Genomic DNA, 26,811 nt, shown 5'->3' on the forward strand with positions numbered 1-26,811 from the left:
TTTTTGGGGGAACTATTGTATAAAATCGATAACTCAACACTCAGCTGACCTCTTTCCTTCACACACTCAGCCGCCAATGCAGCGAATACAACCTTTCAAAGCAGCACCAGCAGCGGAGATGGGAAATAGCGCCGGGGTCACTAATGAGAAACAGGGCAATCAGTTTTTTAACTCCTGTGATCGACCTGGAACACCATGATGATCCACTTCTCGGTCGTAGTCGACCGGTTGGACATTGCTGACATATAGGGCTGCCATATGCCCTCTTTTTCCAGGACACATCCTCTTTTTCATGATGAGAATCTCCATAGAGATCCATAGTTAAAAGTTGAAATCAGCAAATGTATCCTCTTTTTTGCAACCCTAAAAATATGAATGGATAAGCTGTATATAAATAATAAATTTAATAAATCTGAAAGCATAATTCTGTGTATTCAAGCCTGCCATCTGTACTCTTTAGATATTTTTGCACATGGTAGCAGATTAGACATATTGGGTTTTTTCCAGTGATGCGAAAGCAGAGATCTACTCACAGAATGACAACTCCATTTCCTCTCGAATCCTCTTCTGCCCATCTGCTCCAGAGAACCTCCCAACCTTCTGGAGCTGATTTTGAAGACTGGAGGGAACAGGAGCGAAAGGGAAAGTTCAATTGTACACAACTGTTGTGCTGGCAGAACCACAGCATTTAGTTCCCTTTGAGCAGAACAGGGTCTTCCAACACTTTCTTGGGAAGTGGGGTATATAATCCTTTCATTTCTGTGGCTTTTTATTTTAGTAAATAAAACAAGAAGAACCAGTGATAGTATGCATATTTCAAGTGTGTGTGGAAAAATGTTAGGGAAACTGGGTTCATTGTTGTGACTCATCAGAGTATACCCAGCATCATAACATATTGGAAGAGTTTATAAGGTCTTTTATTTTAAACATTTTTAAAAAGAAAAATATCTGTACAAAGACTTTCTGTTCTGGTGCATAGAAAATATCCTTACTATTTCATTTCAGCATATCAGTTGCAAAGCTGTCCTGACCCACGGCCCTTTCGCAATGGTTTTGTCATCGGAACTGACTTCACTGTTGGGCAGACTGTTTCATTTGAGTGTTTTGCTGGGTACACTCTAATTGGCCATTCAGCACTTACATGCCTTCATGGGATAAGTCGTAATTGGAACCATCCTCTGCCAAGGTGTGAAGGTATGTTTTCAGTAGAAAAGTACTAGTTCATGGAAACTTTCTCTTTATTAACTGTATTCCAATTAAGTCTGTTGACAAATTTGAGCTGAATCAGAAATGGTCTTCTTGAGAGAGTGGGATGGTTAGTGGGCTGCAACATCACATGGTAGTTAAGGCTGCTGGAGAATTGAGAAACGATAGAATTTGTGCACATAATCACTTTTATTGGTGATCTGTTTGGTTTTGTTTGTTTTCATAGCTCTTTGTGGAGGAAATATTACAGCAATGAATGGCACAATATACTCTCCTAGCTATCCTGATGAATACCCAAACTTCCAAGACTGTTTTTGGCTTGTAAGAGTACCACCAGGGAATGGAATTTATATAAATTTTACAGTCCTTCAAACGGAGCCAATATATGATTTCATAACTGTCTGGTAAGCAGAAATTAACATTATTCATTTATTTTATAATCTGGCATGCCTAGGAACACAAATGTTTAAAAGATGCATCCTCTTGATTTGCCTTGCTTTGGTGAGGCAAGGTAGTGTTTTTGCCTGGTGCCTAAAGATATGTAACAAAGGTACAAGGAAAGCTTTCCTGAGGAGAACATTCCACAAACTGGGAACCGCTGCAGAAAAGGTCTGCTCTCGTGTTGCCATGCTCTGGACCTCTCAAGGAGGAGGAGGCACATGAAGACAGACCTCAGATAATGATTGCAGGGTCTGCGTCGGTTCATATGGGGAGAGGCCGTCATTGAGGCATTGCCGTCCTGAGCCATTTAAGCTTTATAGGTCAAAAGTAGCACTTTGAATTGGGCCCTAAAACTAATTGTCAGCCAGTTCAGTAAGGCCAGGGTTGGTGAAGGTTTCCAAGGAGGCAACACAAAAAAATAGTAAAAATGTATTTATATTTTTTAAAACAACAACAACAGCAACAACTCCAATACAGATGTGGACTGGGAAAGTGGGCTATTCCCATCATGTCCTGCTAGTCCTGCTTCCCAGGGACATCTCGTTAACCACTGTGAACAACAGGATGCTGGAGTAGATGGACTGAAGTTTCTATCCAAGAAGGCTGTCATGTTCTTTTGAATCCATCCAGCATGTTTTACATTTATGCTATTTATCCAATTCAAATTTCAAGCAGTGTTGATAGCATCCTGTGAAATAACTAGACACTTGGTACAAATCAAGAAATAGGTTGAAAAACAACCAACAGTTGAAGAGCACCTCTATACGTTTCATTTTAAAACAAAAATTCAGAATAAAGAAAAAGAGCAGCAGGATGAGATGCAGACATTTTGCCCTGTATTGCGTTGGTTAAAAATCTGCAAGAATGTTAGGGGCCACATAATTTTAAATGGCCTGTTATTTTTACGTTCTTTCAAATGTCAGTGTTTCATTGTCTGAATATGACCACATATCACATGAATGTGACCAAATGCTAACAGCTGCAGCCACAATGAATTTCACCTGCACATTAGGGGGAGATATAGATTGCTCCATAAACATTGTTTTCAGAACATTAAATACCTGTAAAATACACTTGACAGAAATCTTATGGACACTAAAAGTGTGGTGTGCACATATTCCATGGTTGTTTCACACCACAGTAAAGGATGGGAACAGTCCAAAATACTATAAGCACAACTCTTGGAACAGCAGAGTCACCTTCCTATCTTCAAGTTTAGGGACTTGAAGGTGAGGATGACACAGACTGATATTATCCCAATTCCTCCAAGTGTATCATAAAACAAAATAGGGATGGTGGAATTGGGGGCTTGAAAGCGTGTGAATGTATGTGCATTTCTGTTCATTTTTCAGAATGCACACAAACATATTCAACAGAAGTTCCACTGAAATTGGGACCAGGTGCTCTCTGAACTTTGCTCATTATAGCTTACATAATTGCCTATTTTCCCACTCTTCCTCATTTGCACTTCTTTTCGGCACGTTTTGCATTCTTTACTAGAGTGTGTGGCAAAGGCATAAATTTAATTTATAGTGTTGTTTTTTGCCTGTGTTTCTTTTAGGGATGGTCCTGACCAAAGTTCTCCTCAGATTGGACAGTTTAGTGGCAACACTGCATTGGAATCAGTCTATAGCACTTCGAATCAGATACTGATAAAGTTCCACAGTGACTTCACAACGAGTGGCTTCTTTGTGCTTAGTTACCACGGTTGGTGTTGCATATCTTTATACTGATTGTCTCCCAATTGGTGTTTTGTTTAGCTGTTCACTTTCAGATTGACTGCACATTGTAGAGCAGTAATATGGCTGGTTGTAGGGAAATTGAAATACTGGTAGCCTGCATTGCATAGGAATATGGATGGCCATAGGATTTGTAAAGAGAAGAGCAGGACATGGGTAATGGGATTACATCGGTGCTGAAACTACTCCAACATATTATCTGTGAACTACTGACCATCCTAGACAGTGATGTTTTCATTTCACTGACTCACAGTCCTTCATTGGAAGGCCTGTCCTTGCATACTGAAAGCCCATTCATCCTCTTAAACTAAAAAAGCAACAACAGATCACACAACAGTGGCACAAACACAGAGACCAAGCCACAATGAATTACTCAAGAGAAAGGGACAAGAAATTCCCCTAGTCCTCATTTGTTGGATTATTATTATTATCATCTCTCATTTTACAGATGACTCTAGGCAATTTACAAACATACAATAAAAACAGCTTAAAATGGCTTTAAAAAACCATTTTAAAAACAAAAACCAACTAGAGATCCACAGTACAAAATGAACACCTAAGGCAGAGACCTTTTCATCAAGTCTTCAATTTTTTGAGACAGCGCAGATAGGGGGTGCCATATCTCAACAGGGATGCTGCTGGAAAAACAAAACACTCTCTCAGATTTAGTGGGATGAAAGAAATGTCCGAAGGGCAGAAAAGGAGCAAGTCCACCATAAGGTTTCTTGAGTATCCTCAAAGTGTGGTTGAATACATGCCAAAAGTAATGCTACCACAAGTTAGGAACTGTTTCTAGGGGCTGATGTTTGCACTGAGCGTTACAACAAGGGGTAGCATTATATCAAATGTTCTTCTGATCAGTTGGACATTAGAGGGAGCTGTATGGTTATGCCATAGTCATTTATAAGATTGTTATTCAAAGTGAGCAAAGGAGTTGGTACAGTATTCTTTCTTTCTTTCTTCTTCTTTTTTGCCCACAAACTTGTAGTAATGCCTTCACTAGGTTCCCCAACATATGTGATAATTGGACAATCCCCATTGGGAATAAATGTGAGGCGTTTTCTTAACATTCCAAGTCCTGTTGAATCAGGGTAGTTTGCTTTTAGATGTTGATACTTTCAAGAGAAGGCTATAAAAGTTGTTCTCCTATGAAACAGAGCAACAAATTAATCATTGTGCTTTTGCATTCCATAGCATATCAGCTTCGAGTGTGCCAGCCTCCACCTGCTATACCAAATGCTGAAATTCTGACTGAGGATGATGAATTTGAAATAGGTAAAGTCAATCTAAGCATAAATAACATATATTTCCTCCCATAAAGAAAACTGCTGAATGTGCACAGACAAGCACTGTGGTGTTTAAGCTCTGTATCAGTATGGGCAAACGTAAAAATTTCATCTGGCTTTGCATGCTAGAACAGCCTACAATTTAACTGAACTAAAGACCCTTGAGAATTTGTAAAATATCTAGATAATCAGAGGTTCAGACAACTGGAAGGTGCAACTACATAGGCTTATGATTTCTAGCAGCAGTTTGGTGGAAGGTGACGATTAAAATATAAGGAGATCATGATCAGTGAAAGCCCATTTTCTGGATTCTGTTGCCGTTGTATTATCTAAATATGAAAACAAGAATTATCTCCATGGCATTGGATCTAGCTGTTCCCATTGGTAGGTACAGAAATAGTTAACGCTTGCTTCCCCTCTGCTAGCAGCCGTATGTATCTTCACAGAACTGCCCAAGATGGCTGGGTGCCCTTCAGAACAGTGGAAGGTAGCCCCAGGTACTACAGAGAGGGAATAACAGAAATCCCACTTACATCTGTGGAGAACCCAGGTGACAGAGGGACACTCACTCCAGCAAATGGCAGAAGCAATTCTTATTTGCCAGAGTTGCCATATTTTATAGGAGAGTTGTTGAACTTTTTTTTTTGCAAAATTTAAAGAAGCATGAAGTTTTTGGCCAAAGTTGGAAATCTCAAAAAAAGAGAAGGAAGTTGTGAGCTATTTTTAAGGAAATTTACCAACATCTACATTTCTGACATGGGTTGCCATACGTCCAGATTTTCCCAGACTATTAGCAATTCTCCAACAGCCAAATCCCGGTGGTTTTGTGGCCAATCCATATGTATTCAATATGCATAGCTGTCAACTTACAGATTTGAAAATAAGGGACCAGCAGCCTTGAAAATAAGTGACCAGCAGGTAAAATAAGGGACCTGCAGCCTCACCTGTTCCAGGCACTCCAGTCTTCCTGTCCTCCTGCAGTCTGGTCAAACTCATGCTGGTAGCTTCAAGAACACTGTCCAACCAACTTTGTAACCCTGGCCTGACTTTGCACTGCAAAGATTGCAGCAGCACGTGCAACAAAATGGCGTCCAGCATTCAACCCCCCCCCCCCAGCTTGCATTAACTAGCCACACACAAGGCATGCAGGCTCCACCCCCAGTCGTTCTTAGACTTCTTATTGGGTGAGCAACACAGCCAAGCAACACAGTTGGAGCCTCCCTCCTCCCTGGCCGGCAGGGAGGGAGGGAGGGAGGGAGGGAGGGAAAGGAGCTGCTTCCTTTGAAATTTAAGGGACATTTAAGGGACATCCATCAATAAGGGACAGCAGCGGGACATGGCGCTGTAATAAGGGACTGTCCTTTCAAATAAGGGACACTTGACAGCTATGTCAATATGTATCCCTATTTCCAAGATAGTGACACTTCTTAGCACAATCTGGGAAATGGTACGGTCCCACTGAGACTTTTCAGTTGACTATGGTGTAAAGCCTTCTGTACTCTGTGGCACTAATCATCTGACCAGCAGGGTTTGGCTGCAATCCTAGACAGCAAGATGTGCAGATCTGTGAGAAAGGTGCATGCAGCCTTTACTGCAGCCAATTACCTGGCTGAATGGACAAGACCCTTTTATCTTTAAGACCTGTTTGCTTGTTCAGCTGGATGATCACCTGCTGTAAAAACCATTTTTTTAAAAAAACCCATCCAACTGCAAGTGCTGAGCTTACATATATGACTATTCAGCATTGTGTCTTTTCTGGGGATGGTGAAGGTAAATTAAAGTGTCACACGGAGATATTGACTGGTCCTTTTAAAATTGATTGGCACTTGTCACTGAAATCTGTTCTATTTATTGGCTTGTACTTACGATGTTTCATGTGTTTTGAACCTTTTTAGTTTTGTTTTGTAAACCACCTTGTGAAGTCATTGTCAGGTTAGAAATCCATTTAACAAATAAACAAGTATGAATAATACAATGTTATAAAACCCATTGGGTGCTGACTCTAGAGTGTTAAAAATAATAGTTAAGTTTTTTCAAAAGTTGTTTTTGAATATTTTCCTTTGCATTTTTAATTTCAAAAAGCCATGTACTAACCACAATGTATATTATGTCTGAGGAGGGACAGCGGGAATAAGGGTACTTGATGGCTTCCTCTTAATTACTGTCATGACTACTAAAAAAAATTGCAAAGCTTTTAAAACTCCACCATTCTGCTGCATTGCTTCGCAGAGTAACAAGCATCCGAATGTGTGAGTCATACTAATAGTAGAGCTGGCAAGAAATGATAAATGTGTCCGCTCATTTGCCACAACATTTCCTGTGTCTAATCAAAGCTATTTGCGCCAGTGGTCATTTGCAAACTATATATGTTGGGAAAGGTACTTCATTACTCAGTGTGACTATCAGTGCCAAAAGTCCCCATTAATTGTTGTTTAACCACAGCTTTCTCCTTTTTTTTATCAAATAGGGGACATAATAAGGTACCAGTGTCTACCAGGCTTTACATTAGTTGGTAATGAGATTCTGACATGTAGACTGGGAGAGAGGCTACAGATGGATGGAGCACCACCTAGTTGCCAAGGTTTTCTGCTTCAATATCTTTTGTTTAGATGTGTTTGCATATTGTGATATGTTTTCAGAGGTTTCAGAGATTTCCTTCTAACAGACACATTGAACTTTAGAGTGCTCAAAGGGCACTGGTTGCAACTCTTTCGGCAATCCTGTATTTCTGTTGCCATGTTGCAAATGAGTGAAGGGGGAGCTGAGACTGAGAGGAAGTCGGCTTCCCAAAGACAAAGCGACTTCATGGCAGAGGTGAAACTGAAATCAGGAATTTTCTGATTTCTACTTCAGTTTCTTAGCTACGCCGATCCTCATTTATCCAGGTTCTCTGCAACTCACCTACCCCGATCCTCTGTGCATTCATCATCATCATCATAGACTTTTATTGCACTAGCCATAGGTCATGGCATCATTCAGAAAAATAACAAAAGGGAAAACAGCAATAACCATAAAAATCATCAGGCACCACACATATAGTATAAACCATGGTCAGAACTACTTAAGATTGTTGCATAAAATAGAATAGCAGAGGATTCTCTAGTAAAATGTGCCAAATTGAATATCTACCTATTCTAGAAGTTTCAGTCCTTGAGGGTTAACTTTCTTGTCCATGGAAGTGCAAGTAAAGGGGAAACTGTCATCCAGATCTATCCCTCGTGGCATTAGTCTTCTTTTTGAGCCATCCCCGATGCAGGCATTAAAGTCCCCACATAATAGGATTTGAGCAGCTGGGCTTTTCACATTTATCTGCTCTATAAGACTTGTTAGGTCGGTCCAAATCTTAACCACCATGTCTAGGGTGCGTACTGGTGGGAGGTAAGTGTTAATACAGAAAAATGGACCTCCTGCCACTGCACTAAACTGTAGTGGCAAGAAAGATTCACAACCTCTGTGTATTTGGAGCAGAATATACTGGCAACATATGTTGTTCCAGTCATATTATACATGTGTACAATTGGGACGCAGGTGGCGCTGTGGGTTAAAGCCTCAGCACCTAGGACTTGCCGATCGAAAGGTCGGCGGTTCGAATCCCTGCGGCGGGGTGCGCTCCCGCTGCTCGGTCCCAGCACCTGCCAACTTAGCAGTTCGAAAGCACCTCCGGGTGCAAGTAGATAAATAGGGACCGCTTACCAGTGGGAAGGTAAACGGCGTTTCCGTGTGCGGCTCTGGCTCGCCAGAGCAGTGATGTCACGCTGGCCACGTGACCCGGAAGTGTCTCCGGACAGCGCTGGCCCCTGGCCTCTTGAGTGAGCTGGGCGCACAACCCCAGAGTCTGTCAAGACTGGCCCGTACGGGCAGGGGTACCTTTACCTTTACCTACAATTGGTAACATGCACCCTTTAGAGATTCTTCTGATTCAGCAGCCTATAAATGTTTTTAAATAAATAAATAAATAAATAAATAAAATATCAGATAAGGGACATAAATTGATTACCTACTGCCACAGGACCCCTTTCACCCTGAACAGAATCCATCTAACCCTCCAGTAAACACCATTCAGAAGGAAAGGTCTGTTCAGAAAGGCCTTCTGTATTGGCTTCCTATCGGCAATTCTGCTGGCTACCTTGGTAAATAACCCATCAAGCAGTTGCAGCTGCTCAAACTCTTATAATGCCAATGAAACTCCCATGGCATTTTAAATTAGTGGAAGTCATGTTGTAGCATAAACACTCTGCTCCTGGGTCAATGGTTATTTGCCTGCACACACAAATACATACACACAAATTTCAGTTAATTGGCGTCTGTAGAAAGCAGAAACAAATGATTAAAGTGATAGCCTGAAACAGAAGCAATGTAATTTTTCTCTAATACAGAATCAGAGGAACACAGTTCCTTCACATTGCAGAAAGCCAGTGGAGGAACAACAAGAATGAAAAAAAACCAAATGAGTTAATTAAGCTTAAATGGTCCCAAATGTCTCTCAAGGACCATAGACTCTACTCCAGTGCTGGTGTAAAGTGTTTGCTTTCATGTTCCCCACTGGTGGTGATAGGAAGGGGGGGTACCCTCCCACCATGCTAGGGACCAGAGATCCGAAAAGTACCTACTAGGAATGAGGGAGGAAATTGATTGCTGCTTAAATTGCACTTCCTGCTGGCAGTTTGTTAACACGCAGGAACCATTGTTAGGCCCCAAACTGACGCATTATGAGGCAAGGGTTGGACAGAGCCCCTTGGATCCAATACCCCTTTGTCAGAGAGGCAACTGTAAGGAAAAGCTTGTTATCTTTCATTATTTAATTCATAAATGTTTTTACCAGAAAAGGAACATTTGGGTCACTTAACAAAGGGGAGAGGAGAACAAATGCAAAAACTATAAAGCATTATTCTTAAAATTTAAAAACCTGTACTGATTTTTATCTGTTCTATGTTAATAGAAATGAAATTATTGACGCACACGTTTAAAATGTAGAAAAAATAAGACTTCTGTCATGCAGTTTTCCAGCTATCTAAACATTTATAGCAATTCCTCTCTTTTGCAGTTCTTTGTCCTGCAAATGAATTGCGTCTGGATTCAACCGGAGTGATACTGAGCCCTGGCTACCCAGATAGCTATCCAAACCTCCAGATGTGTGCATGGACCATTACAGTGGAAAAGGGTTATAATATCAGCCTTTACTTTGAATTCTTCCAGACAGAAAAGGAATTTGATATACTTGAGGTGTTTGATGGTAACTATAGGACATACAACCTTGGATGATTTAGTATACATTGTTTTTAGCCAGTAACTTTTAAGTTGTGTATTTTATCATGCATGCGGTTTCAGTGTTATTGTTGCTTTTCATTTTAGATTGCACCCTGTTATTAAAAATCCCCTATATATGCCATTAATGATATGGCTACAATGTATTGCAATAATTTACTTACTACTTGTTTAGGAATCTCTTTTAGTATATCTCTAATTTTAGTTTTCTTTCTTTTCTTCTCTCTGCCTTGCTACCTCTTCCAACATCATCAAGGATCAAATAGTCACAGTCCGTTACTAATCTCCCTAAGTGGAGATTATTCCTCATCTCTAAACATAACTAGCAGTGGCCATGAAGTTTTTCTCCGGTGGTCTGCAGACCATGGCACAAACAAAAAAGGTTTCAGGATACGATATATAGGTAAGTCAATCAAATCTTTCTCTTTTCTATCTTTTCTACCTTTCAAATACACCAGCAAGCTCAACTTTCAGCTGTCATAGTCAGCGTTGGAAAGATCCAGCCAGCATCATGCTGTAATGGGATTTTCCTTTCCTTCTCTATCCTGTCCCACATCACATTCCCTCCAATCTGCTCTACAGGGTTTCCCAACCCCCTGGAGCACATTGTGCTGGCACATGGATAGAAGAGGAAGGAGAAATCCCATTTCCATGTGCAAAAGTATTTTGCTCAAAAAGGACATCCCAGTTGGACATTGATCTGTGTGTACAAATAGGGCAAATGGACCATGGAGGATATTCTAGATATTCTGGACCATCTGCAAGATCTGTTCTGTTGGTAGCAAGTCTAATCAAAATGGACATTCTATAACACTAGGCTTAGCTGATGAGAAACCCACAAATTTGCTTTCAGTTTCACTTTAGAAAAGGTTTAGGTGACATCTTCATGACTGAACTAGACCAATTGTTTCAGGTATGTGTAGTGGGAACAATTTTTAGAAGAGATGCAAGAGGCATGCTTCTGTACACATTTGGTGAAGTTGTGACTGAGCCAAAAAAAAAAAAAAGAATGACAATTTAGTATCACATCATCCAAATGTTTGTGTCATCTTTTCTTTTGTTTCCTTTTTTGTGGGGCAGTATGTATGCAGACCAAACAAGCACAGAGTCTTAGTTTGATGATTGGGTTGAGGGTTTTGACATTACTGCCCCAATGTATTTTTTAAAAAATCCTAGTATTCTGCATATCTAAGAGATATATAATTGTAGGAGGCAGTGGCGTAGCGTGGGTTGTCAGCACCCGGGGCAAGGCAAGTAACTTGCGCCCCCTAACCCCTGGATTTTAGCACTCGAGTGCGAGCGCGCCCCCCCAGATGTTGCGGCCGGCCCCCCCTGCACCCCCACGCTACACCACTGGGGCTGGGGGCGAGCGAAGGAGCCAAGAACCCCCCCTTAAGGCTCAGCAGGAATTTATTAAATTTATTATTTGCGGCGCCCCCGCGGGCCGAGGCAGCCGAAGCCCCCTCCTCTCCTTGGGTTGTAGGTGGAGCCCGCGCTCCGAGGCGCTCCAGATCGGGGCTTGGCAAGCGCCTCTCCTCCCCCCCGGCCTGGACCGGGGGCTTCCAGCCGCGCTCCGTCCTCCCCGACCCCCCCCCCGCAGCTGAGAGTTGCGCTGAGAGCCGGAGCCAGCGGCGCCCCCTTCCGCTGGGAGACCCTCGCCCGCCCGCCGGCTTCCTCTCGGAGGGTTTTGGGAGCGCAGGGCACGGTGAGGCCCCTCGGAGCTCTCCTCCCTCCCAGTCGGCAGAAGCAGCCGCCGCCTGTGGCTGGGCCGAGGGGATGGCGTCGGCGTCGGGGTGCGGAGGCTGCTCGTGCCGGCCAGGCGTTGGTGGCGCCGTCGACGCTGCTGCAGCGGCTGCTCCTCCTGCGAGCAGTGAGTGGAGCGCAGCCGCAGCGGCGGCGGCGGGGGGCGCGCGCGCACTAGGGCGCAAGGCTGGCGGTGGCGGCGGGGAGCCCGGCGGAGGAAGGAACTTGTCCCTTCCCTCTGGACTCGCGCCCCCCCAGAAGTTGCGCCCGGTGCGGCCGGCACCCCTGGCACCCCCCACGCTACGCCACTGGTAGGAGGGTTTACCTAATCCAGGCTTCATCAATCTCGGTCCTCCGGATGTTTTTGGCCTACAACTCCCATGATCCCTAGCTAGCAGGACCAGTGGTCAGGGATGATGGGACTTGTAGTCTCAAAACATCTGGAGGGCCGAGGTTGAGGAAGCTTGACCTAATCCTATGGTCAAAAAAGCTTCTCTCCAGCTTCTTTAGTGCCCTTTAGCCAATTAATTGTCTTTTGATAATTAACCATGTGAGCTGGAAAGTCAGGAAACTCCCTGGACAGGACAACTTCTGGAACCCAAGACAAAACAATAATTAAAGTGTGTATGTGTGTGTGTGTGTATCTCACCTAAGTCATGCTAGAGAAAACAAAGAAAGCACAAAATACTGATATTCATTGCTAGAGAGCTAATCTTAGAGGTGTTCATTGAGTTAATTTGCAGACAAAAGTTACAGACTGGAATATCCTTAATGATCTTTTTAAAGAATACAAACCCAATTTGCCTCTGAAAAAGATATCAAAGAAGCAGACAACTGTATTTCAAACAGAAGTGTGGGGAGAGTGCATGGGGGTGGGTGGGGGTGTACACTGTGCAAGACCCATCTTGAACCAGAAGTTTTCTTGAAAAGAAAAAATAAAGTAATAGTCATTTCCATCTGTTCAATGTGTCAAAGTTCTCCCTGTCCTCTACCTCATGCCTGGTGTATCCATATTCTTTTCATGCTGCAGATGCCATCTTTCATGATCTTCCTACCCATATTAATTACCCTAGATACATGTTAAAACAAGTATCAATTACATTATGCAGAAACTTCAGATAAAAATTTGAACTTGGATGTTGACACAATCTAAGTAGATTACATTTGTAATTAACACATGCAAATGTGATCAGATGGGAAGAAATAAGATTAATAAACAAGGTTTGTACATAGGAAAAAGAATCATAATGTATGTCCTAACTGGTGAAGTCATTTATGCCCTATTAAAAAATATGCAATACAGATATTTTACAAGAGATTATGAGTTTGGATATGTTGATTGTGAATTCTGCTTATCTATGCAACCCAGAGATCCATCTTCCTAAATGTTTGTTCAGTTTTTTCTCAAGCCAAAAGCCAAGTGTAAACAGGTGAAACAACCACAGTTATTATTAGCCTAAGGCCAGACCTTCACTACTTTTCCCACTGGGGCATATAGGTGACAACCAGGCTGCCCCATTTTCAAAGTACTCTGAAGCCCTTTTTGTCCCTGCTTGCTATTGCCCCCACCCCAAAGTGGGCTGAGATGTGGTCACTGTCAGAATACAGCCTTATTATCCCTCCTTTCCTTGGGGTCTTCACCACTGCTGCTAAAGGGGTCAAGGCTACAAAGTTTGCAATCCCCACAGGAAAATGCCTACGGTTAAATAAGGTGATATGTGGGGAAGAAATACATGCACTGATTGCTTCTTTCTTTTGTTTTCAAAGCCCTTTACTGCAGCACCCCAGAGTCACCTCCTCATGGGTTCATTGTTAGTCAGACAGGTGGGCAGCTGAACAGTGTGGTTCGCTGGGCTTGCGACCGAGGATTCCGCCTTGTCGGAAAAAGCAACGCTTTGTGCAGGAAATCTCCCAATGGATATCATGCATGGGATGCACCTGTGCCGGCATGTCAAGGTAATCAGCTTTTCCTTACAGAATTGGATTTGCACACTTTGATTCCATTCCAAATATCCATGGATGCTCTAGTGCACCAGTAGCGCTGCTAACTCCAGTTAATGCAAAAAATTTTTTGACTTATTTAAGCTAGGGAATCTTTGAGCCATTATTCACGACAAGCTCCAGGGCATCATGCAATTAACCAAGTGGCATGAAGCAAAACATTCGACAGTTAAGCAATATAATATGCATAGCCGGCAGTCTGCATTGAATTGCACACGTTAGGGTAAAGTGTACACATTTTCAGCACCAGGGGTGCCAATTCAGTCATTGGGACACATGCAGTTGTCACTTAAATGATATGTTTGGAATAGCCCCCCATAAATGCCCTTAAGGGACGCGGGTGGCGCTGTGGGTTAAACCACAGAGCCTAGGACTTGCCGATCAGAAGGTTGGCGGTTCAAATCCCCACAATGGGGTGAGCTCCCATTGCTTGGTCCCTGCTCCTGCCAACCTAGCAGTTCGAAAGCACATCAAAGTGCAAGTAGATAAATAGGTACCACTCCGTCGGGAAGGTAAATGGCGTTTCCGTGTGCTGCTCTGGCCACATGACCCGGAAGCTGTATGCCGGCTCCCTTGGCCAATAAAGCGAGATGAGCGCCGCAACCCCAGAGTCGGCCATGACTGGATCTAATGGTCAGGGGTCCCTTTACCTTTACCTTAAGTGCCCTTAAATTCAGGGAATCAAGAGCTAGAAAGTGGAGCTGAATATCTGTGAAGTTTCCCAAGTAGGATTCCCCCAGGTTTGTGGGTTCTCAGGCAGGCAGTAGCACTTGTAATGGTGCCAAAATGTATAGAACCGACACCATGCTTAAGCTGTAATATATATATATATATATATATATATATATATATATATATATGCAGGTTTTGGTGTCCTCGGGTGTCTTCCCGTGTAAAAGTTGGGGTGTCTAGGCGACGTTTCGACGAGGTCTCACTCGTCATCTTCAGGCTGGTGCTTTCGGCTTCTTGTTAACAAGAAGCCGAAAGCACCAGCCTGAAGATGACGAGTGAGACCTCGTCGAAACGTCGCCTAGACACCCCAACTTTTACACGGGAAGACACCCGAGGACACCAAAACCTGCATTCCTGTACCCGTGAAAATCTACGAAAGCATATATATATATATATATATACTCAATTTAGCCCAAAAATATTTTACTGTGGTTTGCCTTTTTTATTAATAGTTTTTTCCTCTTAGGCAAATCCTGTGTCACAATAGCCTCTACAAGTGAGAATTCCCTTCATTGCGTTATCTTTATCCAAACCAGAACAATCCCTTTCTTTTCCTTTCAGCGTTATCAAATCATTTTTATCTGGTCTACATTCAATTGATGGGCCTGTGAAAAATTTAGAACCATAAAATAGAGGCAGAAGAATGCCCCAAACGCACCGACCTCAGCCTTCAGTTTGCATTGTTCCATGTAGTCTACTGCATCAGTTCATATTTATGGAAAAAATATCTAGAGGGAAACAATATCTGGCAAATATTAGTTTGCTAGGATAGCCAGGGAAGGAAATAGGAGGTGATGTGGTTATTGGAGGAAAGAAAAGGTACAGTGGCTTTATTAGAACAAGCAAAAGTAAACTGTGTGCAAAAGGTCGAAGCGCAGAAGAGCCTTTGATATACTATATCTGCCTCCATTAGAGCCACTGCTGCTCCTTTGATTTAGTTGTTGTTGTTTCTGCTGCTGCTGTTACATTTACATCCCCTATTTTCCCCCAAAACCTGATGGTTCTTCCCCTTCCCATTTTATCTTCACAAGATCCCTGTGAGGTAGGTTAGGCTGAAATACAGTGTTTGACGAGTTTTAGTCTATCCTAGGGGTGTCCAAAACTTTATCAAAGAAGGCCGGATTTTATGTTGGCCGACCAAAGTTGTTGACCTTTTTTTAGAACCATGGGGAGGAATTGCCTGTGGGGGCTGGATTAAACTGACTGGCGAGCTGGATTAAGCCCCTAAAACAGACTTTGGACGTGCCTGGTCTAACCAGTTCACCACACTGTATCTCAATGATGGTGAGGATAATAGTGAAGGTAATGACTATCACTATGATCTGGGCTGCTCCTACTGTTTTGCAGTGTGAGGCGGCTGCTTTAGGTAGCAGATCCTCCGGGACGGGGACAGCAATGGCAGCTACTCAGACTGTTCCTCTGGAGGTCTCCTAGCCAATCATCTATTTTGGATGATAGAGATGTGTGTCATGTGCCCTGCCCTCCATCCCCCTAAGGTCACCTGCTGCTTTCAGGTGCACAAGAAGCCTTTGTCCGATCAACAGTGTTCAGTTAAGATACACCTGTTAGTCTGGAATCGCAGTTCAGGGCCATTGCAGCAACAGTCAAGATATGTGCATGAGTTAATTTGGTTTGATCCTATTTACTTTGAAGTAAGTCTACTGTATTCATTGGGACCTATTCTTGATGGTTAACCTGTGAAAGGTCGAGTAAGAACATAAAAAATAGTAGAAAAGCCCTGTTGGGTCAAGTCAAAGGCTCATCTACTCCAGCATCCTGTTCTCAGAGTGGCCAACCAGTTGCCAATAGGAAGCCAGCAAACAAGACCTGAATACAGCAGTTCTATACATTGTACAGTTGAATACTGAAACAGCGGAGACCATCTGGAATGAATGAACGATTGCAAAGAGCAAGTGAGAGTGCTGTCGCTTGCTGTGTTCCAGCCTAAGAAGGGATTTAAAATAAATCTTCCTTGATAATATTTTATATGTTTTCCTAATCCTTCCTTCCTTCTTTTCTCTCTCTCTATATACATAGATACATAAACATATATGTTTCTGAACTTCAAAGATATGATAAGCAGATTAAGACAAGGCAGTATGATGATATTGTGTCTGTGTGTTTGTTTCAAACCTGCAGCTATCTCTTGCGGCATTCCCAAAGCCCCAGTGAATGGTGGGATATTAACTACAGATTATTTGGTAGGCACACGGGTTACTTATTTTTGCAATGATGGGTACAGGCTATCATCCAAGGAACTTACTACAGCAGCATGTCAGCCAGATGGCACGTGGAGCAACCATAATAAAACACCTCGTTGCGTAGGTAAGGGCAATCTAGATGTACTTTTCCAGCTGAATTTCTTTTGCTATTTTTGTTGTCATCAGCTTTCATTTTCAAGTGAACAGTTGCTAGCCCAAAGCTGCCCAATAATTCTACAACCAGTGCATCTGCCATTGGGATTAGAATGCAAACTAGAAGAAGCAAAGAAACTACTTGGTTAATGAAAATAGCAGAGCAACAGAAAGGTTTGGTAAACATTATGGGGTTATTTAGATCAAAGTTGCAGGCATAGGTTCATGAAAGAGCATCAAAAGCTGTGAAATTCTCCAAGTGTTGGACATCTCTCTAAAGGCATGTATGGAGTAACACAAGGGAGGGAGGATATGTTGTGTTGAGTTAAAAGAATTGACTCATGGACCTCAATTTTTTAAATAGCTGTAAGTGAATCACTGGTTATTTGCAAATATATCTTGATCTGCAGAGCTTTGTTGTTATTTTAAATCTTGCATAGCACTTACTCAGGATAAACACACTATAAAAGTAAGATAGTATTGTGATTGTAAAGTTTTGTTACTAAGCTGAGAGTTTGAGTTTCCCCTCTCCCCCATGCAACCAAATAATAATATCAAGGGAAATGACTTTTGTAAACCATAACATGATCCATTTCTGGAGCAGGGGTAGTTTTGCTAGAGGGGGAATGAAAGCAGGAATTCTCATTGTGTCAGTGAAAGTTGAAGATGACTGAGGGGGTTGGGGGAGAATGCCCATAATCTGGAAGTGCTTTAAAACTGTGATACACTATCCATTAAATAATTTGTTTGAGCAGTAAAATAATACTCACCCTCCAGATCTAAGGAGGGGGAAAAATGAAATACGGGGTATTCATATTCATAAAATGAATATAGCTTGACTCCCCAAATTAGCCTGTAGATTATTGTGCAGCTGCTTAAATTGGCTGGGGCAACCTGGCCAGATGGATGGGGCATAATGATGATGATGATGATGATGTTGTTGTTGTTGTAAATGTATATAACTTCATATTCACAAATTTACTCATTGGACTTCAAGACAAATTTTCCTCCCTCCTCTCTCTAGTTGTTACATGCCCAAGCATCAATTCTTTCACCTTGGAACATGGAAGGTGGCGTATAGTGAATGGTTCTCACTATGAGTACAAAACAAAAGTTGTTTTCAGCTGTGATCCAGGATATCATGGATTGGGACCAGAATCCATTGAATGTCTTCCCAATGGAACTTGGAGTTGGAGGAATGAGAGACCGTACTGCCAAAGTGAGTACCGGCCAAAATTGTCCGGCCCAAAGCTATTAAATTGTCAATATTTCTGCAGACAAGTCCATCATGATGGCTTACTCAGAAGATAGGTCTGCATCTGAAACAATTCATATCCATGCTGACTTATACTAATCACATTCAGGGGCAGCTTCATACATTTCAGAAAGCAAGGAGTGAGATTAAAGTGAGGGGTTTTTTTTTGGTAACTATTTATAAAACAGCCATAAAAATCATTAATTTATTCTATGACATTAGTATTATTTAACCATTTTTTTGATAGTATGAACATTTTTTATAATATAATGTTTTGGGTTTGTTATTTGCAGTCATCTATCACTCTACATTCACCCTAAGATATAGCATTTTAATCACCTTCACTGAATGCTTACATGTGGATTTTGTGTGTGCAACATATTTCTCCTTCTTTTAACTTTTAAAGTTATTTCCTGCGGCGAGCTTCCTATACCTCCAAATGGGAATAAGATTGGAACTCAGATCACCTATGGCTCAACAGCTATCTTCACTTGTGACTTAGGATTCATGTTGGTGGGCTCAGCTGTAAGGGAATGTCTCTCTTCCGGACTATGGAGTGGAACGGAAACAAGATGCTTAGGTAAGGAATTAGTTTCCCTTTGTGCCAATTGTAAATTTAAAGCCCTACTGTGTGGTCATGTGACCATATGTGCTGACTTGAGCATCCATTCCCTGTCAACAAATTTATTTCTGTTACATTCAAGAGAAACTTTCCTTACTGAAATATCCTTTCCAATTGAGTTTAAGGCAGTGATAGCATTCTGAAGTTGCCATTATAGTTCCATTATCATTTATCATCACAATGGCAGAGTGCAAGGCAATGCAATGAAATGGCACATGGTAATATAACTTTACTTTTAGGATTTCAACCTGCAGGGGTAATGTTGATTCTTCCTTTGCTCAGCCTTCCACTCATACCAACCTGTATGTTTTCATTTTTATTTATACTAGTAATTTAGTAATGGTTCTGTAGTTCCACTTTTTTCCCATGGTTAGCCTTCCAAAAACAAAATGGCAGAGCCACTTGAGCTAAAAGTATTTGGCAGAGATTAGCTTTCTACATGTGTGTAGATCTGAAGTGTTGACACAGGAACACTGCTACATCTCCAACTAGGGTCCATCCATATCACTTTTGCATGTGTTTGTTGATAAATATGTTTCATCCCATTACAACAGTAACCTGAAATGTTTAAAGTGGGAACCTCCATCAAAATGTGTATTTAAATACACACACACACACACACACACACACACAATAATATGTATTTTGAATGTATTTTCATACATTCCATACATCTCTAAAGATATTTTGTCTCAAAATATATGTTTTAAAAACCAATCTGGCAGTTCCTAACTCCCCAAAATGTAACACAAAATTCAGAGCAGCGCAAAAGCTGGACGTTAACCTCCTTCTGCTTTGCACATTAACCCAGGAGGAATCAGGTCAGCTCATACTGGAACTGGGGAAGGGCATGAGTTTTTTTTCAAGCATCCCTACTGCCAGTCTCCAGGTTTTAACAAGTACCTGGAGTCTACGCAAGTACAAACAGTATATGGGGCCTGTGTACACAGAAAAAATCAACTTGTGAAAAATAGCAGGAGTGGGTCAGTAGAGAATGGAGATTGTGTCCAGTCCACCCACATTCTGAACATTGTTAAAGGGCTATTGTTTTAACAGATGTTCCATGGAGGACAGCTTAACTACTCCTCTTTGTCTTGCCAAGGGAATTCTTTGTCATAGGGAAATAAGCGAGGCTCTGACTGCTTGACAACTAGTTATATTTATTTCCCCTTAGACCTTAAAAGAAATGGTAAAGGAAACCAATTAGAAACTAAGAACTGCAAGAAACCACTACATGAGCAGAATCCAATTCTCCTGAACTTTTACCATAAACAATTACCGGCTTGCTCACTATAAGGTCACAGTTGTTTGATGCCTGTGCAGAACTGAATGTTTCCGCTTCCTGGGGAATCATTAGTCTGAAAGGATAAAAATAAAGGAATACAAACTTGTAAAAAAGCTTGGATTGTTGCTTTCTCATAGTTCTCAAATCAAATTATTTGACATTTAAAAGATACAGAAGCTTGCCAAGGGAGGTGGCATTTCCAATTTATCGTTTAATGTACCATTTTTGTACTTTTCCCCATGGAAAACCTAGAGATTAGAGATAAAACATGGAAATATTAACAGTTAGTAGTTAAGTAAATTAAAGAAAATGTGGCTAATATGCAGCCCTCCTGGCTTATAAAATCTAGCAGAGGGGAGTTGATTGGTTGGGTCCAGAGTGTGGTTAACATTTCATTGCATAAAGAGGTGGTCCCTGCTGCCTTGAAAGAGTGATAGATGATGACTCCTAAAGAACCATCCATGGACCCTTTGGACTGGAATCAATTGGGGAAGATGTTGGAGAGGGTTGAGGTGGGGCAGCTGCAAACATTATTGAATGACATGGGTTATTTAGACCCATTCCAATCTGAATCCAGGCCTGGCCATAGGACTGAGTCAGCTTGAGTCACCCTCGTGAATGACCTTTACAGACAGTGAGACAAGGGGAGTATGACCTTTCCACTCCTTCTCAGTCTCTCTGTAGCTTTCAATACCATTGGCCATGGCATTTTCCTGGACCGGCTTTGTGCAGTGGGAATTGGGGGGCACTGTGATACAATAGTCCTTGTCCTACCAACAGGACCGAGTGCTTCGAGTTGCATTGAGAGAGTGCTTCTCAAGCCACGGTTCTGCAGTAGGGTGCCACAGGGCACTATTTTGTTTCCAGTGCTATTTAATATCTACGCAAAGCCACTGAGAGTGGTCATTGGGTGTTTGGGAGCAAGGTGCCTTCAGTATGATGATGATGCTTAGCTCTGTTTCTCCATAACATATCAGTCAGGAGAATTGTTTATTGCAGATCCATTTCAGCATGGACCCATGACAACAGAATGAAGACATGTTCGTATAACAATAAAATTATGCAAAACAGCATATAGTCATTTACCTTAAATGATAGCATATTTAGTGTAGCATAGTGAGTGTCTCCATCCCCATCATTCTGCCCGGACACTGAGGTCAAGTGCTGAGGGCCTTCTGGTGGTTCCCTCCCTGCAAGAAGCCAAGTTACAGGGAACCAGGCAGAGGGCCTTCTCGGTAGTGGCACCCGCCCTGTGGAACGCCCTCCCACCAGAAGTCAAAGAGAAAAACAACCACCAGATTTTTAGAAGACATCTGAAGGCAGCCCTGTTTAGGGAAGCTTTTAATGTTTAATAAATTATTGTATTTTAATATTCTGTTGGAAGCCACCCAGAGTGGGTAGGGAAACCCAGCCAGATGGGCGGGGTATAAATAATACATTATTATTATTATTATTATTATTATTATTATTATTATTATTATTGGCTTTGGTGACCCAGAGCATATCATCTGAATTGGGTTGCTGCAACAGACTAGCCTAGGTGGTTCTCATGAATTAATTTATTGAGATAGAAAATTTACCATGCAGCACATTCTACAGCCAAAGATGAAAGCTTTCACCAACAAGGTTAGCATCCAACCCCCATGTCAGTTATTTCCCTTTTTGGGGGAATTATGCTGCCCTTGGCTCATCCAGCTGAGCCTGGAATGAGCAAGTTAGACTGATATCTTTGGAAGAACTTAATTGGGGACTTGAGTTGGGATCCAGCAAGCTGTGCTGGATTTCCACCATATCCTAACTCACTCAACTTGAGGGATCTTTGTTTAGGACTGTCCCTTAAGTGCTGTTAAGCAACCTGACATGTTTATTACCCCAAAAATCAGTTAATAGAAAGGAATCTTGATTATGGATTAAACAGAAGGAATATAGTGGCATATTGGTCCCATTCCAGAATGTTGTGTGTTATCAGAAGTGGCATGTTTGTAACAAAATAGCCAAAAGAAAAAGAAAAAAGTTAATTCATATATTTTGATAATACTGAATGAAGCAATTTGTTCTTTTCTCTGAAATATTGGGAAGGGGGACTTAGTCAGAAACATAATGTAAGAGCTGGGGGGGGGGGGTAATCATTGTGAAGTAAAGGAGCATGGAGAAAGTTTCTGTCCTACAAAGAAATGATCAAGAGTGATTATATTTTAAATTGAATCGTAGTTGAATAACTTTTTTTCTTTTTCCCAAATGGCCAGATAGATTGGTTTCGAACTTTGGAAAAGCGAATGTTTTTGCTCCCTCTCCTTCATCTGGCCCAGAGCACTGAAATGCTTTAAAATGGAAGCACCATAAGACCATTAACAAGAAAAGGAGCCGTAAAATGTATAGCGTGCAGCAAGGTTTTTACAGTGGCAGGTGTTCTCTCATTCTTGACAGTGTCAAATAGGCACTCTTGAAATTCTTTTCATCACAGACATTTTAGAAGCAAAGAGGGAAAGGGAGGAGGGAATCTACTCCAACTCATTGAAACTGAAGGGGAATTAAACAAGCCATGCTGGAATGGCTATGCAGTAAACAGTCACCAATTATTTGTAATAATAGCACTATTGCCATTGTTTGAAGCCCTTGTGCACCTCCTTTTTCATGGCATAACGAGACAGCCATTCCCCAAGATGTGCAGACAAAAAAAGAGTGGTTTCCTTGGTGATGGAAATGACTATAAATGAGAGCTTTCACAATATCCCTTCCCTTTCAGCAATGCATCCCTTCACACTTCCACAGTTCATATATTACTGTCTTCAGATGGAGAATATTTACCTCCATCACTATTCATTTTTATGTGTGATATGCAACTAAGTTTTATTCAGTGGACCTATTGAAATGAATGGACCTAACTTAATCATAGTCATTAATTTAAGTGGGTCTACTCTGGGTAAAATTTAGTTGACTGCCACTGCACATCTGTTTAATTATTAGGAGTATGGCATTTTTCAAATATATACAGTCTATAAGTGTGTGTGTGTGTGTGTGTGTGTGTGTGTGTGTGTTGATGCTTCAGGGCAGATTGAGTCTGTATAATTGGGAACTCTCTGAAATAGCATTAACAAGCTTTGGTTTTGTACAGCAGGTAACACATAAGTAGATATGTTCCCAAATTTGCGGGGAAATAAATTTCTATGGAACCCACTTTTTTCATATAAGAATGTACAGAATGTATTCACTTCACAAAATGACAGGTGATTATTATACAAGGTATGCATTTAAATAAAACCAGCCATCAGTTGGCATTGTGTGGTTGATTTATCAATTAACACCTGCACTATGCTCTGAGGGGGCGGAGCGGGAATTTAATCCTCCCCCAGGTGGTCTTGAACTTCTATTTAGAACTTTGTAAACATTATTTCAGCAAAATAAATATATCCATTATATCTGGACAAATAAGATGGTATCCAACTAAACAGACCCGCTATCATAAAGTCTTTTGCCTTTAGGAAGGATGTCCCCCTCCATCTTCTCTACCCATGCCCTCCTAAATCTGTTCTGGCTTTCCCAGCCCTTTGGAACAGCTTTGGGGAGGGTACACAGGGAGAGGAGAGGAAGGGGACGTTCCATTGGACAAGTGGAAACCCTTGCACTAGTAGACCTATTTAGTTGGATACCATTTACAATTTAGTTATTATTAATTTAATGTATTTACAGCCCACCTTTCTCTCAAATTGCGATTTAAGGTGGCTTACAACATTTAAAATCATCATTATGAAATGCAGAGCAATAAAACTGACTAATTGAAAACAATAGTTGAAATACACACTTAACACAAGAACAAAAATACAGTTCGCCTTGATAGCAGCCCACTGGTCAGCATTATCTGCATCTTAGTTTTCAAATGCCCATCTAAATAAGAAGTTCTTAGCCTGCCAGCAGAAGGATATGGGAGGGGATTCCCCAATTATTTTACAGTTCTGTGTATACTGCTTAGATATATATATTTTTTTGATTAAGCAGTTTTATATTCCATGATTCCCTGGTGTCTTATTGGCCAACCTGCATGGGAATTATACCATTTAGCCCTAACAATGACATTATGAAGCATTTCAGACTGAGACAGAGCGACTGGAATAAGGTTGCCCCGGCTTATTCATGGCTGAGCAGGGATTCGAAGCTATTTATTTAAATCAAGCACTCTAGCCACTGCACTATGTTGGTTGTGGCAATTTTTATTCAAGACCATGCTTCAAATCTCCCTTCAGTCATTAAAGACACTGGGCCATTCACTACTTCTTGGGCTAACCTACCAACAGGGTTGTGGTAAGTTTTATGTGCAGAAGTGTTATATGTTGTATCCAGTATTGCATGAAGGAAATACAATGGTGAAATATAAATATTAGAACTAAAATACAAACAAGAGAAATCAAAGTGTTGTTCCTGTTTGTAAACCACCATAATTGTATCTTTTTGTAGCTGGACACTGTGGTATTCCAGACCTTATAGTCAATGGCCAAGTAATTGGAGAGAACTATGGCTACAGAGACACCGTCGTATATCAGTGCAGTCCTGGCTTTCGACTCATCGGTTCTTCTGTGCGAATATGCCAGCAGGATCACAACTGGTCTGGTCAGCTTCCATCCTGTGTGCGTAAGTAAGCATGGCAGAGGTTATAGTGTGCTTGCATAATTAACATTCTCCCCCCCCCTCCATCTGATGGGGCTAAAATGAGCAGCTTTCATACTGCCTGCGAGACTATTGAAGCATGAAGTTGTTTCTAATAAAGAATAAATGAATTATATCATTGGAAGGGAAATGGCACATAGCATCTGGTCCAGAGATATCTCATCATTTTGTGGCTAAGGGCTATCATTGCTCGTGGTCAACCCTCCAGAGATTTCATACCAGTAGTGGCTGTGGCTAAAAGTAGGTGAGGCCATCCCACAATCTTGCAGGCCACACACCCTCCCAGGATACACACTTTCTAACACACACACATACAAAAGGACATTCACACACATCCAGCTGATCCATGCAGATGATCTGAGGATGGTTGTTGCGTGCTGAGGTCCCCAAGACACCCCAAACCCAATAACTCAAACTTCACACATTATTTTTGTTTAAGGTTTTTGGCATAATTTTGGCCACAACTTTATTATCAATACAAATTGTGAGTGGTTGCTTAGGCATTGGTTAGACTATCTGTCCTCCCCGCCTTGGGGACAGCCCTGACTCCGTAGTCAGTGCGGAAGAGCAAGATCAGGGTCAACTGGAGCTGCGAAACAGACCCTCAGCTAATCCCCGCATGCTCCTTGGAACTTACACGGCCCGCACCCTGCACCAAGGGTTTGGACGAAGGGGATGGTAAGTTCCAGAATTCCTTTAACGGAATACCCGTGCAGCATTGGAGGGGCAGGCCCAGCCTATCCATACCCCTCCACCAACCAATTTTAACCAATGCCTAACCGCCAACCTTACAAGTTGTGACGATTTGCTACGCAGTAGGCAAAACCCAATTGGCACACACTAATCAGCCAAGAGGTAAATTCCTACTGGGCCCCCGCACCAAGGCGAACGACCCCATGACAGGCATAGCAAGGTCAAGCGAAGCCCAACAAGGGAGGGCGGGCGGGAGATCCGATGTCCACAGCAAAAGAGAAAGAGAAAGCTGTGGACCTTGCTTAAATAGCCACTGACCCCACCCCTAAGTTTGCAACATCAACTTTCCCCAGATAACCAGATCCTCCCATCTAAACAAGCCCTGGCTTTAACTTGCCTAGCAATCATGGGGTGCCTTGTATAGCCCCATCCGCAACCCGTGCTCTCCTTTTAGTGAGAACACGCTTTGCGTGCTGAGGTCCCCAAGACACCCCAAACCCAATAACTCAAACTTCACACATTATTTTTGTTTAAGGTTTTTGGCATAATTTTGGCCACAACTTTATTATCAATACAAATTGTGAGTGGTTGCTTAGGCATTGGTTAGACTATCTGTCCTCCCCGCCTTGGGGACAGCCCTGACTCCGTAGTCAGTGCGGAAGAGCAAGATCAGGGTCAACTGGAGCTGCGAAACAGACCCTCAGCTAATCCCCGCATGCTCCTTGGAACTTACACGGCCCGCACCCTGCACCAAGGGTTTGGACGAAGGGGATGGTAAGTTCCAGAATTCCTTTAACGGAATACCCGTGCAGCATTGGAGGGGCAGGCCCAGCCTATCCATACCCCTCCACCAACCAATTTTAACCAATGCCTAACCGCCACCCGAGCCCTTTACGCTCGCCGCCAACCACTCACAGACTAAACCACACCCTCAACTTGGACACCACTGCATCCAACCAGACATCATTCCCCAACGGGGAAAGATGCACCCCATCATCCCTGAATAATTCAGAGGCCTTGAACGAAATCAGAGGGTGAGGAATCACAAATCCGCCCAAACCAACCACCAATTTGCTTGCCGCGGAATTAATCCGCTTCCTAACTCTTTCGGTGGCCGCCGGGCAAGGGCTACCCCTCCAAATGCGGCGTTTCAGCAGCTGCGACCAAATTAGTGTGGTTGAAGGCACCAAGGCCGCCAAATCCCTCAAGTCCAGTAATATGGCAGCACGCAGCCCAAAGCAGGAAGAGGAAACCATATCATTCTCCCCCAGCTGCACCACTATCGCTGTAGGGGGGCCAGCGTGGAGGACCCGTCTGTGCATGAGAGGCAATAATTCTCTCCACTGCATCCCTCGTCTGGAAATCCAGGACACCTGCACGTGCTGCGGAAGGCCCAAGCCAGCTCCCAGACCAGATTGACGAGCTCTGACAGCGGCCCAGTGCACAATGCTGTGTCCCACTATCCAAATACGGATAGCGGCCAGACCTAGGGTTAAAACACAAAAATGTCAGTACACACACCACCAT

General features: G+C 42.3%; 1 protein-coding gene across 5 annotated transcripts in view; it reads left to right on the plus strand.

Moving 5' to 3' along the window:
• The window catches only part of CSMD3 (CUB and Sushi multiple domains 3), a 580,687-nt gene that overhangs the window by 482,193 nt on the left and 71,683 nt on the right, over positions 1 to 26,811 (plus strand). For all 5 annotated transcript variants that reach the window (XR_014566768.1, XM_083748860.1, XM_083748861.1 and 2 more), the window contains 12 exons: positions 1,006 to 1,194; positions 1,433 to 1,610; positions 3,209 to 3,354; positions 4,581 to 4,661; positions 7,140 to 7,253; positions 9,717 to 9,905; positions 10,194 to 10,340; positions 13,448 to 13,636; positions 16,553 to 16,738; positions 17,792 to 17,986; positions 18,429 to 18,602; positions 24,382 to 24,555. Coding sequence is in view for 4 of the 5 variants with exons in the window: in XM_083748860.1 (XP_083604986.1) it covers positions 1,006 to 1,194; positions 1,433 to 1,610; positions 3,209 to 3,354; positions 4,581 to 4,661; positions 7,140 to 7,253; positions 9,717 to 9,905; positions 10,194 to 10,340; positions 13,448 to 13,636; positions 16,553 to 16,738; positions 17,792 to 17,986; positions 18,429 to 18,602; positions 24,382 to 24,555 (1,962 nt within the window). In the remaining variant the exon portion in view is untranslated. The remainder of the gene's footprint in view (positions 1 to 1,005; positions 1,195 to 1,432; positions 1,611 to 3,208; positions 3,355 to 4,580; positions 4,662 to 7,139; positions 7,254 to 9,716; positions 9,906 to 10,193; positions 10,341 to 13,447; positions 13,637 to 16,552; positions 16,739 to 17,791; positions 17,987 to 18,428; positions 18,603 to 24,381; positions 24,556 to 26,811) is intronic.

The sequence above is a fragment of the Podarcis gaigeae genome (genome assembly GCF_964106915.1).
Source record: "Podarcis gaigeae genome assembly, chromosome: 7".
Classification (NCBI taxonomy): Eukaryota; Metazoa; Chordata; class Lepidosauria; order Squamata; family Lacertidae; genus Podarcis; species Podarcis gaigeae.